The 14,744-nt window shown below is 49.6% G+C and overlaps 1 protein-coding gene across 1 annotated transcript; it reads right to left on the reverse strand.

The window, feature by feature from the left end:
- Positions 1 to 5,204: 5,204 nt before the first annotated feature.
- CCDC177 (coiled-coil domain containing 177) lies at positions 5,205 to 8,232 on the reverse strand. The gene is made up of 2 exons (XM_084287375.1): positions 8,105 to 8,232; positions 5,205 to 7,660 (listed from the first exon to the last, which is right to left on the reverse strand). The coding sequence occupies exon 2, from the start codon at positions 7,650 to 7,652 to the stop codon at positions 5,736 to 5,738; it is 1,917 nt and encodes a 638-aa protein (XP_084143501.1). The 5' UTR covers positions 7,653 to 7,660; positions 8,105 to 8,232; the 3' UTR covers positions 5,205 to 5,735.
- Between the last annotated feature and the right edge of the window lie 6,512 nt (positions 8,233 to 14,744).

Here is a 14,744-nt window from a genome sequence, read left to right on the forward strand (position 1 = left end):
GCATATGGGATATGGAGCATATCCCAGTATGAAGGCTCTGAATGCTAGCTTTCCACTGAATGCTGGCTGCTGTACATAAATGGATAATGTGTTTCCAGGTATCTTGTATTGTGATTTAGCTTTTTTTTTTTTCTTTCTCTTCACAGTATTTTCCCATCAGGGCACCATCCAGTAACATCTCACCGCAAAGAGGGGCAGAGCTGCCTCCCACCTAGAAGCAGAAGCATTCTGATTTTCTCACCGTGTCTCAGCACTGGCTGTTTAAAGTGTGTGCTACTTGCTTGCAGAGGGCTTGTGGGGCTGCGCTCCCATGGTAAGTTGTACCAGGGCTCCATCGGCTCACCTTAAAACAAGCCTGGACTGTGCTGCAAAGCAAACATCATGCGGCTCATTTCCAGAGGGACTGGGACTTCCCGTTCTTTGCCTGTGACAGCTTTCTTTCTCAACTATGACAGCTAAGACCAAACCTAACAAACTTAATTCCCTGGGACCTTGACCCAGCAAGGCATTAACAAGCTTACACTTGCATGCTTTGAATGAAGGCTGTGTGATTTGATAGCAGGTGTATCCCCCCAGAGATCCTCTGCTCTCTTGGAGAACTGCATGGTCCCAGGCATGCAAAGCAGAACTGTGTGTAGAGAACCACAACCCATAGCCACAACCTGCATCCAACTAGTTTTGTGGCTCATCCCTATACCTCCCTGCACCTGCTTTAAGAAGGAAAAAAAAAAAAAAAAAAAAAAGACTTGCAAAATATCATTCTAACCATTATGTATTAACCAGCAAAAGAAGACCCAGAGATGAAAGCAAATCCTTTCTTATGGCGTAATGGCTGGTGGTGATGAGAAGCCATTCTCAGGTAGGATGTGGTCAGCCTGGCTCTCTCTGAGGTCAGTAAAGGAGCAGAAAGTGTCACTTCTCTGAAGCAGTCACCTCTGATGATGGCTACTAGTGGTGGCTCTGGGGCCTTTCTTAGAAGAACCTCTGGAAAACTAGTAGTTGATGGACATTGTGTTGCAAATTCTGTGCTCCCTACATCTCCCTGTCTAGGCTTGGCTTAGTAAAGACACACACTGAAAAAGTCTCCTCTCAGACCTGTGCATATTGCATATTCAGCACCAGCTTGGTGAACAAAATTTCCCCAGTATCAAGAGAAATCTTAGCACAGAATGAGTTTAGAGCTTCCTAAGCACCATAAGAGAACCACAGTAGGTAACTAAGGTGAGAAATCTCATCCTCACATCTCTCTTATTCATGTTGTGAAAGTGTTTATGATAAACTTGGTTAAAATACTTTGTGAAATATTAACTAGTGGGGATGCAGCTGCTCCTCCTAATAGCTTTTGAATGTGTGTGCCAAATTCAGCATTGACAGAGAGATCATGGTTTAGTGATGAATGTTGTGTGAAGAGGCAGCGTGCAGAAGAGACAGACTTTTGGGGCTCTCATGGGCACTGAAGGGCTCCAGCTTTACTCCAGGTGCTGTTAAAAACTAGATAATTCACATAAATGACATAGTCAACAAAGACTCAAAGTGTGTGAAAGCTTCATTTGGAGTTCATGCTACAGGAACTGCCCTTCAGTCAGTGGCTCTCCTCATGTGTGAGTTCTCTGATGTCCAGTACAAGCAGCTTCAGTTTCGCTGAAGCCAGTCACTGGGCACCAGCCCAAGAAAACCAGGCTGCACAGTTCTGGGACCTCTGAAATTACTTGCCTTATTCTGTGATGGATGACAGTGTGGCAGTCTCTTCTTTCCCATGATTATGTGCCTGATCATCTTGTCACATTGTGCAAAAGGTAAAACTCCCATCATTATATAATGAAAATGAATCTCAGGACTTGATCCTGTAATTCTTTTTTGAACATTGAAATGATAATGAAGTCTTTCTCCCTAATGTTTCAATACCTCAACTTCAGAAACCCCTCAAAGTGATTTCTAGCAGGTCACATCCTAGCAGGAGGAGTTCTAGTCTAGGCTAGTGCTAATGGGTACAGTGCTTTTCAACTGGAGTTCCAGGTGTGTGTGTGCATTAGTGTTTGGCTTCAGATTTAAAAGTTTAGTAGCATTCGGACCTAGATTTTGGCTTGTCCCACTAGATCCATGGAATCTAACATGAAATCTGGAGCAAGGCTTTCCAAGTGCTCAGGAAGTGACACCTGGGAATTTGATGCTAGCTAGATCCAGGATGTGCCACTGGTCACAGAAATTTGCCAGTAAATGGCCTTTGTTACTTTTCAGTGCAGGTATTTCAAGGTCTAGCAGTCACTCTGCAGCAGGCGTGCACACGGTCTAGAAGCAAATTCTTTATTATAACCTCATGATTATAATAGACCAATAGCCTAAAATGTGTCTTCTAATCCCAGGAGAAGCCCAACCTAAGTTATCTTTCTGCAGAACCTGACCAAATGTCATCAGCTGCTCCTGTGCTCTGTGTAAGCTGTGATCTATTTCGGAGCAGTCAGATTGCATGTTTCTTGCTTTCATTTTTAGTTCTCTCTGGCTTGCAGCTCAATATCAAGCCTCATTTAAAAATGCCATTCTTTTTGTATGCATACCAGGGCTTAATTTCAATTTCCACAGAAACCCGGCAGTTAAACTTCTTCTCAAATAAACAAAGCATAAGCAGACCCAAGAAATACCTCTCATGCCTCCACCCAACTAGCTGACTTCATTTTCCATGTCACAAGTTTAAGTAACTATAAACTCCGCTGACTTTCACAGGTTTTGGACTGGAACCACTACAGAAATAAAGAAGTCCATACACAGATTAATGTCTTTTGAAAAAAAATATTTTTTTCCGTAGATTGCACATTCAAAACTTGAGCTGCACACTGCACAGTATAGAAACAGCAGTTAGCCAATCCAATTACCACCATGTAGATGGGTTTTGATTAGTTTGGCTGTAGCCCCAAGGTGTCAAACTCATTTGGAAGCATAGACCCGAGGTGTAATTACAGTCAGTGGCCAAGGTGTCTCTCCTGGGCTGTAAAAACGTTCTCAGTCTGCCTTGGAAATACCACATCAGAGGGCAGAATGCAGTGGACTTTCAGGGAAAAAATACTGTTCTACTGTTCCAGTTAGTGGCCGTGGCTGCTCATTTGCTCATCAAATTATGCATCAGATTTACGTTATGCCTTCTTTACAGTTCCCAGCTCTTCCCCTTAGCTCTCTGCTGAATGGATCAAGCAGTGAACTTCAAGCACAATGCAATGAAGCAGGGAGCACAGGCCTTTGCATCAGCGCTGGCAGGCTTTCTCTGCAGCCCTGAAGGCTACAAACAAAATGAAATCTTGGCTATACAGAAGTTAGTGCAAGTTTTATCCCAACTCCAATGCTGCCAGGGAGAGGGAGAGATTTTATGCAGGATGTAGTTGGGCCACTGGGCATCTCTCTTCCAGGTCTTCGATGCTACAAGGGCATAGGTGGAGCACTGCAGTACAAATAACACATGCACACAACTGTATTTTCATGGAGGACCCTGTCTGGTGTTACCGTAGGACAGCAGGATTGCTTCCACTGTTCAAACTGACTGTAGTTTTGAGGACGAGGGTGCAGTGACAGGCTCCTAGCTGGAAAGAGTAACACTGCTGTCCTTCCCAGAGTTGTGCATGTTTTTAAGTTTTGTTGTTAATTGGTGCTTTTTGCCAACAGGCATACTTTAATAACAGCTCAAACAAACAAATAAATAAATAAAACAGTATCTTGTGCTTTGTTAGCATCTTTCGTCCAGAGTCTTAGAAGCGTTTTGCCAAGCCAAGTGTTACTATTTCCTGCGAGTCACAGCAGTCCCCAGAGCATGACTCTGCTTCCTTTTATATCAATAGGAGCAGGGCCAGCCCTCAAGGACTCGCCTGGTGTAACACAGTGAGCTGACGACTGACTGAGCAAACGTAACTCAGGTGCCCTAATTCCTACTTTTCATGCTGCCTGCCCTCAACAGCACCAGTTGCTCTGTGATTCAAAGAGAGCAAGTTCCATTAAAATGAAAGAGATACCTACTTGCTTCATTCCCATTGCTGCTTTTATGATGTCTCCATCCTTGCAGGGCACCAGGGTGTGCTTGGTTTACTGCTGTTGTTGCTGGTCATTTAACACCTTCTTAAAGCCTTCTGAGAGGTAAGTGATCTATGCATGCAGAACCGCATGCCTGTGTCATATGTCAACCTTCTTCGGGTTTTCTCATCCCCTGCGTTGTATGTCAGAGACATCTGCAAGTAAATGAGAACCTGGCTCTTTTTGCTGCTTCTCCCCCTTGCCCTGGGTTTGACACCATCACTACAACAACCCAGCATGGCATCATGCATGGTGGAGCACGGTGCTGGCGGTGCCCAGGGCCAGAAAAAAAGCAGCAGAAAGTGCCAGGTTTGGATGTGTGCTTGTAACTGCAACCCAGCAGAGTAAATGTGGAAAACTGGAACAGAACACTGACTTGAACACTGTCCATGGGGCATAGGTAGGCTTTTCACATTTCCAGTGTATTAATGTCAGAAGGACTCATTTCCCTATAAATGGGATTGAGTTACAGTTGTAAAAATACCATGATCCTCATCTAAGAGGATCCGTAATGTACACTATTTTGTGCATTGACTCCTTCTTGTGCCCTAAAATAAGCATATAACTGTTAGCACCAGTGGACAGATAAAAGCTGCCCTGCCCAGTAGACAATGATAAGAGCTGGGTGAACATTTTAAGCCACTCGTGCAACCCTTAGGCTGGAAGAGACCTCTGGAGCACACCTTGTCCAGCCTCCTGCTCAAAGCAGACCGAACTGGATAAGGTTGCTCAGGATCTTGTTGAGTTTGAAGAATTCCAATTGTGGAGATTCCTCAGCCCATCTATGCAATCTGTCCACAGATTTCCATTTTACAATGATCTGCAAGGCCAGCTTCCACAATTTGTTAATTTTTATATCTTAATGAACAAATGGGTTGTGTCTGTCAGATTGTTGATTACCTACAAACTTCCTCCTCGAAAGAGGAACTTCTACAGACCTTTAAAAGAGATGCTTGGAAATGAGGGGTGAGGATACTGGGGAGGGGCCACAGTTGCACACAGCAGAAGTGCAACCGTGGTGTTTGTAAACACCTTTAACAGTTTCTGCCCAGCTCTGATCACAATGTCTACTTACAAGGTGTTATGAAGTCTTGACCCATGCTTTCTTCCCCCCCCATGTCTGATAGCAGCAGCAGGTGAGGCGCGTCCAGGGACACATGGACTTCTGCAATACAGCCGTCCGTGCCTTCATGGGTGTGCAGCGGCTTTGAAAATGCAATCCCGTGCCTTGAATCAGCTGAATGTCACTTGAACCAGAATCAGCTGGGCTGGTTTTGGTTCTTTGTCAGTAGGCTCTAATGGTAGCCCGTAGTCTCTATTGTCTGTTTTTGCAACTAAAAATAGTGCAGCTGTTGTCAGCTCCAGTTAAGACAATCAGTAACTCACAGGTTTCACACAAACTTCTTCTGCAGCCCTCTGGGAAAACGTGTGCTTGTGGGGTGGAGGATGCAAAAGCTCTTTTCCCCCTCTGTACAGATGATGGAGGTTGGTCCTTAAAACATGCCCAGAACAAAAACATGTTTAAAAAAGTATGTGAAATAGCTGCCACGTTTTTGTGCGGTACCCTGCTCCTCCTAAATAACAAATTTATTTTTTTTTTGAAGTGTTAATGCAGAGGAGCTTTCTGATGCATTATGATGGGCAATTGGTAACATATCCCTACTCATCCACAAAAAGATCTTTCACTTCTTATCCAGGCTGGCATGCAGTTCTGCTTCAAAGGCCATCTTGTCAAAGGTGCGCATGTTAGTCTCCTCCCGTACCTTTTCACGGACGTGGAAGGATGCCCGAGCTACAGACCTGGCGTTTTCTAAGACTGTCTTCCTCTCCTTGAAGATCTGCTCGCTCCTCTCCAGTTTCCTCTCTATAGAAAGGAGGATCTCCCGGCGCCGTAAGTCCTCGTACTGTTCTACCTTTTGTTTGTTCATCTTCTGCACCTTCTCCTTCTCCAGACGGCTCAAGACCACCTTGCGGGCTTTTTCCTGGACCACCTCTTCAGCCACCTGGGCAGCATGCTGGAGCTTCCTCTCTGTCTCTTTCGCCAGGGCCTGCAAGTGCTCCTTCTGCTCTCTTTCCTTCTTCTCTGCTGCCAGCTTGGCTCTCTGGATCTGCATGTCCTCCCGCCTGGCCTTCTCCCTCAGCTCCTGGTTCCTCTTCTCCATTAGCTGCTCATAGTTCTCCTGAGCCTTGGTCAAACTCATCTCCAGGGAGGCCTTCAGCATTTCCTTCTCTTCTGCCTCTTGCTTGGCCAGTTCCTTGAGCAAGGCTTCGTGCTTCAGTTTCTCTGCCTGGCTGAGCTGCTTCCTTTCCTTCTGCAGCTGCGCTTCCTTCCTCAGCCTCTTCTGTGCGGCCGTGGACAGCTTCTCTTGCAGGAGCTGCTCCTCCCGCTCCCGGTGCTCCTTCTTGCCCTCCTCCTTCGCCTTCAGATTGTGCTCTTGGTGGAGCTTCTTCTGCTTGTCCTCCTGGATGGCCTTCTCCAGCTTCTCCCTCCGCAGCCGCTCCTGCTTCTCCGCTTGCTCCCGCCACCTCTCCTCACACACCTGCCGCTGCTTCTGCCTCAGCAGGGCGGCCTCCTGCTGCTCCTGGCTCAGCTTCCCCCGCCGCTTCTCCACCTGGCTCTCCCACATCCTCTGGCCCTGCAGGAGGGCCTTCTGCTTCTCCTTCTCCTCTTGCTCCTTCCGCTGCTCTGCCAGGCGCCGCTGGCTGTCCCACTGCAGGTGGGCCGCCTGCCGCTGCTCCCGCAGGAGGCTGGCCTCCTGGTGCTTGGCGATCATCAGCGCCGCAATCTTCTTGTCCCTCTCGGGCACCTCCGAGAGACCCTTCCTCCTCTTCACCTCCTTCACGATCCTCTCCACCCTCTGGGCCGTCTGCGGCGAGTGGCTGAGGTCGCCCAGGCTGAAGCTGCGCCCCAGCAGCGCGCCATCGGCCACGCGGCCCCGTCCGCGCCCCTTGCCCCCGTGTCCTCTAAGGCTCTCCCCGCTGTAGGAGGACGAGGCCCCCGACTCCGAGGAGGTCTTGCCCCAGCTGCCCTCCCGGCGCTTCTGCAGCGAGTCCAGCGAGTGGCTCTTGGCCTTGGCACCTCCTGACGCCCCAGCCTTCCCCTTGGGACTGGGTCCACTGGTGGCGGCGGTGGTGGTGGTGGTGGAGGTGGCAGCCCGGGGGGCGAGACGAGCAGCGGGCGAGGGCGGCAGGCTGCCGAGGGGCGCGAGGATGCGCCGCTTCTCCTCGCGGATGATCCTCTCCCGTTCCTCCCGGCACTGCTGCAGCTTGCGGCGGCGCTCCCGCTCGTAGGCCTCGTAGAGGCCGGCGGCCACCCGCATGGAGCGCCCAGGGGCCTCCCGCAGCAGCTCCCCCAGCGCCCGCGGCAGCAGCTCCACCGGCCGCACGGCGCAGCGGGCGCAGGCCTCCAGCGAGCGCGGGCTGGTCAGCACGTACCGGCTGCCCTCCGCCGCCGCACAGTCGAAGTTGTAGAGGTCCAGGTGCAGCAGCGGGGACTGCTCCCCAGGACGGGACCCCTCCCCGGGGGCTGCTGCTGCTGCCGCTGCCCCACCGGGTGCCGGGCATGGCTGCGGAGGGGGCTCCGCTGGTGGCTCCACCATGGCTGCGCCTGCGAGGGAGAAAGCGGTGGCGGTGAGCCCGCGGTCCCCTTTGTCCCCCCGCCATGGCGCCAGGGATGGGGAAGGGCACGGGGATGGGGACGGTGAGCGGAGTGGGGATGCTGCGGTGTGCGGGGGTGTCTGGGAGCCATGCAGGGGGGTGGCTGCAGCGCATGGGCTGGGGGTCTCAGGTGCATGCAGTGATCAGGACCCCACACCCCACCCCACCCCAGCTGGGCTCCCGTGGGGTGCATGGTGATGGACTGGGCGGTGGGGGAGAGGGGCTGGGCTGCGGGCAGGGCACTTTGTTCGGGGCAGGGGTCTTCGGGGCGGGGGGAGGCTGAGCTGCGGGCGGGGGTGCCGGGGGGTGCCCGGGCTGCTGCTGCTGCTGTGGGGGGCTGCGGGGGGACCCCGCGGCGCAGGACGGAGCCCCCCGGGCTGGGTGCGGCACTCACCGGGCTTTGTCTCGGCGGCGGCGGGGATCAGGTGGCTGGTGATGGTGATGCTGGTGATGATGATGATGGTGATGGTGGTGGTGGCTCCTCCATGGCAGCCGCGGGGCGGCGGCGGGCCCGGTGGCCGCCCCGCACTGCCCGCCGCAGCCCCGCCGAGCCGCGCTCCCGCACGGGGGCGGGCACCGGGGGGACCCGCCCCGGGGGGACCCGCCCCGAAGTCCCCGCGCTGCGCTGGGGCCGGCCGGGGGTGTCCCCTGGCGGCCCCCCCAACGCCCCGCAGGGCTCGTCCTTCGGGCGCCCTCCGGCTGTGCCCCCCGGTTTGCTGCCGCTGTGAGCAAGGACAAGGGGGTGCCAGCGGGATGGGGGGGGGGGGGGGGGGAAGCGCGGGGTTACAGATGGCGAACGGGGCCCCCAGGGATGAAGGTGCCCGCCTTGGGGCACTTAGGGGGGTCTGTGTCAGGGCTGGGGTGGGGAGTGCAGCGCTCAGATTTCGGCGCACAGCAGTTTGCAGGCACGACCCCCTGCCCTGTAGTGCTAATGCAAGCTACTGCTCGCTGCAGGGATGTGCCAGGACCGAGGCGGAGGGCACCCGAGAGGTGCTGGAGGCAGCACAGCACCCACTTGGAGCAGGCTCCTCACAGTTGTCTCAGAGACCTGCTCTTCCTACAGGCATCCGGGGCTCAGCAGAGGTAGAAATACCTCTCAGCACAGAGGGCATCATTGCTGGTAGCGGAGCTGCAGAGCATCTGTGCCACACAGTGGAGCAACTGGTTTAGTCAGGCAGAGGACAGCAGCAGCAAATGCACTGTGTTACCACTTCAGTGTTTTTCAGCAATCCGTCATTTAACTGCTAAGACGCAGCTTAATCTGCTGTGTTTTAATAAGGAAGGATGAGGCACTCATCAAGGGGCTTCCAGGATGGCCCAAGGCAAGGATAGAGAGAGACAGGAAGAGCCAGGAAAGGGCTACAGAGTCCTTGTGAGGAAGCTGAGAGCTGCAGCCCAGTGGTGGTTTCATACTGTGTGGGTAAAGACTTTGAATCGAGCTCATCCCCTGTACCGATGGATGCACACAGTGATGATGCATCTGCAGTGAGTGGGCAAACTCCAGCAATGAACCATATTGACTTATCTAATTTCATTCATTCATCATCATCACAGTCTGTAGGGGATGGTTATAAAGCTTGGTGATTAGTTATGTGAAAAATCCTCAGGCCAGGCAAGAGTTTTCTGCTGTCTGAAGAGCCCAGCCCACGGGCTGATGGTGCTAACCATTAATAACAGCTGCAGCACGGTAGCTGTTGAGCTGTGGCTGTGTTCCCCCTTTATGGAAAATATTAAGCTGATAAGTGTGCATGCCAGGTAAGGTGGGCTTCTTGGGTCTTTTGGCAGGTTGCTGTTTCAGCCTGCAGCGAGGCTGCAATTGGGCCTTGATCTTTCAGGTTTCCTTGTGGATCTTTAGGATTCCCCTAAGTGGTCTCCTAAATGCAATGGGAAGGGAGGTTAGCAGAAAGCTTGAGACCCAGGTAGAAGGGACTTTAGGAGATATTAGCACATACTGTCTAAACATAGAGTCATGTCCCCATCTCATCAGGATAAGGGAGACTGGGGATGGGGCAGGAGGAGACCTCTGGAGGAGCTGTAGAGGATCACTGCTAATGAGTCATTTTCCCTTACACGCTTATAAACCCTAATTCTCTTTTCTTTGGAAATGAGAGAAATCCACACATGCAGGCTGAGCAGTACTGTAAGGGTAGCCTCCTGCTTTAATAAACAATTTTCTCCTTTGCATCACTGTTAATGATAGCTATAGATGCAGGGCAGTGGAAAATCGTGACTACAGATAGTGGAGGTGGAAATATTTATATCATGCTGACAAATTCTTCTGTGTGCTCTTCATTGCACATGTATTAATTAATCTTTTCCAGTCCAGCTTTAAAACTGCCTATACTTGGGTTTTCCCCCAGTCTCCTTGGAAGAGCTATTTCACAACCTACGAGAGCTCCTTGGTAAACTGTTATTAGCTACTTTCTGCTTCCTTTTTCTTCATTTTTATTTTTATTTTTTATTTTTTTTTTTTATTTTATCTTCTCTTGTAAGTAATTCGCTTTTTATTTATTTATTTATTTATTTATTTTTCTTTTGGCTAAACACCTCTCTACTGCTTGGGTTTGTGCCTTACAAATGTTTGTAAACCGTTTCCATATCCCTCCAGAGCCAAGGAAAACATATCCTCGCTGTGAACTGATTCCCCGAGGTTGTGCAACCAGCTATCGCCTTTCTTCTGAGCTCCTGCCAGCGCGTCAGGCCCTCCTGGCCGCTGCTGCCAGTGGGCTCCTGCAGAGCATCTGTGTACACAGCCCTGGTGCCGGTGCCTTTCTCCTTCTCACATCTCCCCTTCTCTAATTTGCTAGCTCTCCTAAGGCTCGCTCAGCACATTTGAACTGTTCCGCCCTCTGCCATAGGGATATTAGCTGGTGATATTTTTCCTCCTTGCTAACTAGCTTTTGTTTTCCACATGGACTCCTGTCTCCATCTGGTTTGCAATTTCTGCTTTCTCTTTCTCATGTTGTTTAAACCGTTGCTGGGAGGGCCCTGACCTAGCTATTGTGCAGCCACTCCAGCTCTCACCCTGCTCTCTCCCATTCAGACTCCTCTTGGTTTTGCACCAGATCAGTCCTGCTCCTTCCTGAGCCCTGGGGATGGGAGAAGGTGACAGCCTTGAGGAGCAGAGTGTAAGAAGCATGGGGGCAGCTCCTGCACCACTCCCAGACACAGCAGTGTCTGCAGCACAGCCTTCCTCTGTCAGCTGCAAGCTTTTTGTACCAGTTCAAGACTTCATTAGGCACTGAGTCTAAGGTCTTACCAATCCCCATCCCGATGACACATTTGGTGCCTTCCCTCTGAACGGTCCCTTGCCACTTGCCATCACCCTTTCCTTTCAGTCCTACAGCCTGTCCAGCTGAGTCATTTTGCAGCCCTCCTCTAAGCTAATGCTGAATATAAAGTCCTGTGAGACTTGTTTGGTAGCCAGGGACTGAAAGTCAGCGTGCCACAATGTTTGTGTGACAACCTGACAACAGCCAAAGTCCTCCTCTGGGAGAATTCAGTCCCATCTCCTTTGATCCTCTCCCATGCTTGGCCTCTTGTTTTGTCGCTCCCTGCTTCTGCTTTGCTTGCAGACGTGGCACAGCATGGCTTTCCTCTCCTCTGCAGGCAGCAGGATGGGTGTTTGCTTTCCTCCTGTTCCACAAACTGCCTGCCCACACGATGCAGGCAAAGCCTCCCTCCTGCCCTGGGTGGCAGGCACTTTTCTGCAGCCCCCCGCCAGGCTGTTGCAAACCAACTGTCCCAAGCCAAGGAATCATCCCTACTGCTCGTAGCCCAGAGGCTCTGCTTCTTGCTGTCATCTGTGGCTGGCTCTCAGCCACTTTATGTGTCCCTAGGGAAATGGAGCCTCTGGCTGGACAGATGCACAGAACAGGGACACAGAAAAGAGATGGGGCATGAGGGGGTAGCTGGAGACAGCGACATATGGTGGGACACAGTGCAGAGCCATCGCCAGCAGCAAAATGTTTGGCAGCCACTGGGGACAGACTTGTATTACAAATACAATGTCTTTCCCTGTAATGTAAAGCTGGAGTCTAAGGCTAGCACATAAGCTGTGCTGATGGTGAGTTGTTAATAGCATTTATCTTGTTGCATAATGCTACAATGTGCTGTTTGGCATCTCATCTCTGCTCAAAAAAGCGTCTTACTGAGCATCTAATTGGTGCTTCTTGGGGACGCACCGAGCAGCTGCCTACCTGGCTTTGTACAGGTTTGGCACACCTGCAGTACTCTTTGTATTTGGGTACAACCTATGCAGCTACCTGGGCTGCGTGAAAAAATATGGTAGGCTGGCAGACAGAATTCTGAAAATGAAGGAAAAAACTTTGTCACTGCATATTTCCATGGAAACAAGTATAGATGTGGGAGTAGGTTTTATTTGCTTTTGGGGATATTCCACTGCCAGTGGCTATTTTTGGGGAAATTAGAATACTGGCGTGTTTTGGACCAAACCAAATTGGAGATGATGATGCTGACCCTCGTGCATCCAGTTCTCCTGGTCAGGCTGAGCTTGCTGTGGAGAGTTCACAGTCATGAGGGTATTGTGGTGTGCTTGCACATAGTGAATCACAGAGGCTAGATTTTCCCCAAGGTCACAGAGCAGACTGAAGATGCGGCAAACAAATAGATGAATCACTCAGAAATGAGCGTGAGGATGTCTAAAGGACTGTGTTATGTGAGAGGTCAGAGTGTAGCACTGGAGTCCATATAGAAATTCTGTGGTTTGCTTTTTTTCATTAGGGAAAAGGCAAATTTTCTGTTGGGTTTTATTAATTTTAATGTTCATCAAAATCCAGTCTGGACAGACCTCGTTGTACCATGTGCAGAAATATCCATACTGTAGGCAGGGCTGTAGTGTGGCACTTAGTTTTGGGCATGGAATACCTTTGTGGAAGTGATGTTCAGCACCTAGAGCAAGGGGTTTCTGATCCCTGATTGGGGTCCTACCACTACTGTAACCCCATTACCAATAAGATTAGGAGCAAGCACTGACACCAAACAGTCTCTAATAAGCATGAGCTATTGAGTATAAAATCAACACGAATAATGCATGTTAACTCCGGTTACATTTTCAAGCTGAAGCTGAAATGCAATTCCATTCCATTCATTTAATTGAAAACTGTTGTTTTTGAGCAAATGATCGGTCTTCCATGCTGTTTCAGTTTCTAAGCTGTGCTATTTATTCTAGCACAGCCTGGAAATCACAACGTGAAACTACTGAAGAACAGTGAAATATGACATTGCTGGTGACATTCTTCAGGGGGAGCAAAATGCTAAGTGTAATCAAAGAGAATAAACTGTTAGATTAAGACTGGAGATTTTAAATTGTTTTAATTAATCTCAGGTGTTTATTAGCCCAATACTAAAAGATTCTTTCTCTTCTTCCTGTATGATTTCTACCTTGACCATGGCACGGATTTTATCGATTAGGTATATTTCTCTCATATCTCCAGGGCAACTGCAAAAATATTCCATCCCTCCTTATTTCCCTAACAGGAGCCACCACCAAAACATGATTTTCCATGGTATAGCATTTAATGTCCTGGTCTAAATATGAGCTAATCATGCATTCCTAGATTAGTGTTGCTTAATGGTGCATTGCCAAGGAGCTCGGAGGCAGCAGGAGGAGATTTGCCACTTGCTGCTGCTCTCATCTGGGAGTGAAGGGCAGCAGGGTCAGGAGTTGGGAGCCGGCCCCTTCCTTGCTTGGTTAGGTGTATAGCCATGCATATGGAGTGTACAGGAGGTTGCACTCAGCCTGCATGGATGTAAATTACAGCCTCAGGAGAAAGGCAAAGAAGTGTTAAACCTGTGATGCCTGCCTGCAGAATTCAGGAGAAATTAAAGAAAAATATCACACTCACAGGGGCAGAGTGATCACACATGGGCAGTCACATCACACGCCCAGAGATACAGTTGCCCAGGGCAAAGCTGCCCCTGCTGATAAAACACTGGTTAATGAGAACCGGAGCTACCAAGCCTTCCTTGACTACATGTACAGGTAAACTCCATCAGCAGTGCTTCTGGTTAATTACAGACTAATGTCCTGCCACCCAAGTCCCACGTCACCAAAACCTCCTGGGGAAAGGAAACCATTCCACCTGAAAAGTGAGAGACTGCAATGGCACAAGGTGCCAAATAGATTTTTATTTTCTATTGGACTGGTACCTGGGAATAAAGCCAGCTGGAGGACCTCTGGAAGGAAATCTTCCTACCACTGACCATACTTGCAGTCAGTTTTTATGCCAGATTTAGTCTCAGGAAATATGAAAATCAGTGGACGGTTGTTTTAATATACAGCTTTGCAGCTTAAAAAGTGCTGAGTTTTTATTGAAAGAAAGTGAAGATCTACCACATCCTTGAGGTATAAAGAGTCACTGTATGTAGCCAGATGATGCAAGGTCATGTGGAAAGAACAGATCAGAATCCAAGAAGTTAACAAATGTCCCATAACAAAAATCTACTCTGCAATAGAAAAATATTTACAACTATCTTTCATTTTGAAGAAGAATATGTCAACAGTTGCTGATGTTTTAATTATAGTTTTTGATGAAAGGAGAACCTGTGAGTAAACTGGGCGCTTTTCAAGGGAGAACCTGAACGTGTAGTTTTCACTGTAAAGAAGGAAGGATTTAGGATGATGGGTAGTAGACAGGGACAGATTCGGTCCTTTGCTTTGTTACTCTGCCTAAATATGAAGTTTGAGATGGTGGAGGTAGTTAAGATGATCAGAGAACCATAAGGCTAGCCTTAGGAAAGTGTCCTGTTAGTGTCCTAACAGGTATCTTTGAAAAAAGACCTCTAAAAATTAAATCGGAGGCAGGATGTGGTAGATCTTTAAAAATCCACATGGGAACAGACAACTTGTTCATGCAGTGCCTTTAATGCACCCTGCATTGTGCCGTGCTAACCCAGAGGCATGTCACAGCCACCCTCAGAAATGCAGCCTCTGAAGAAGCTTCTGCCCTGAAAGCCGGCGTGGTGTGGTTGTTGACTTCAATGAGAACAAGACGTACAGGAAACTCCCTTTT

This window comes from Netta rufina (genome assembly GCF_964035555.1).
Source record: "Netta rufina genome assembly, chromosome: 5".
Classification (NCBI taxonomy): domain Eukaryota; kingdom Metazoa; phylum Chordata; class Aves; order Anseriformes; family Anatidae; genus Netta; species Netta rufina.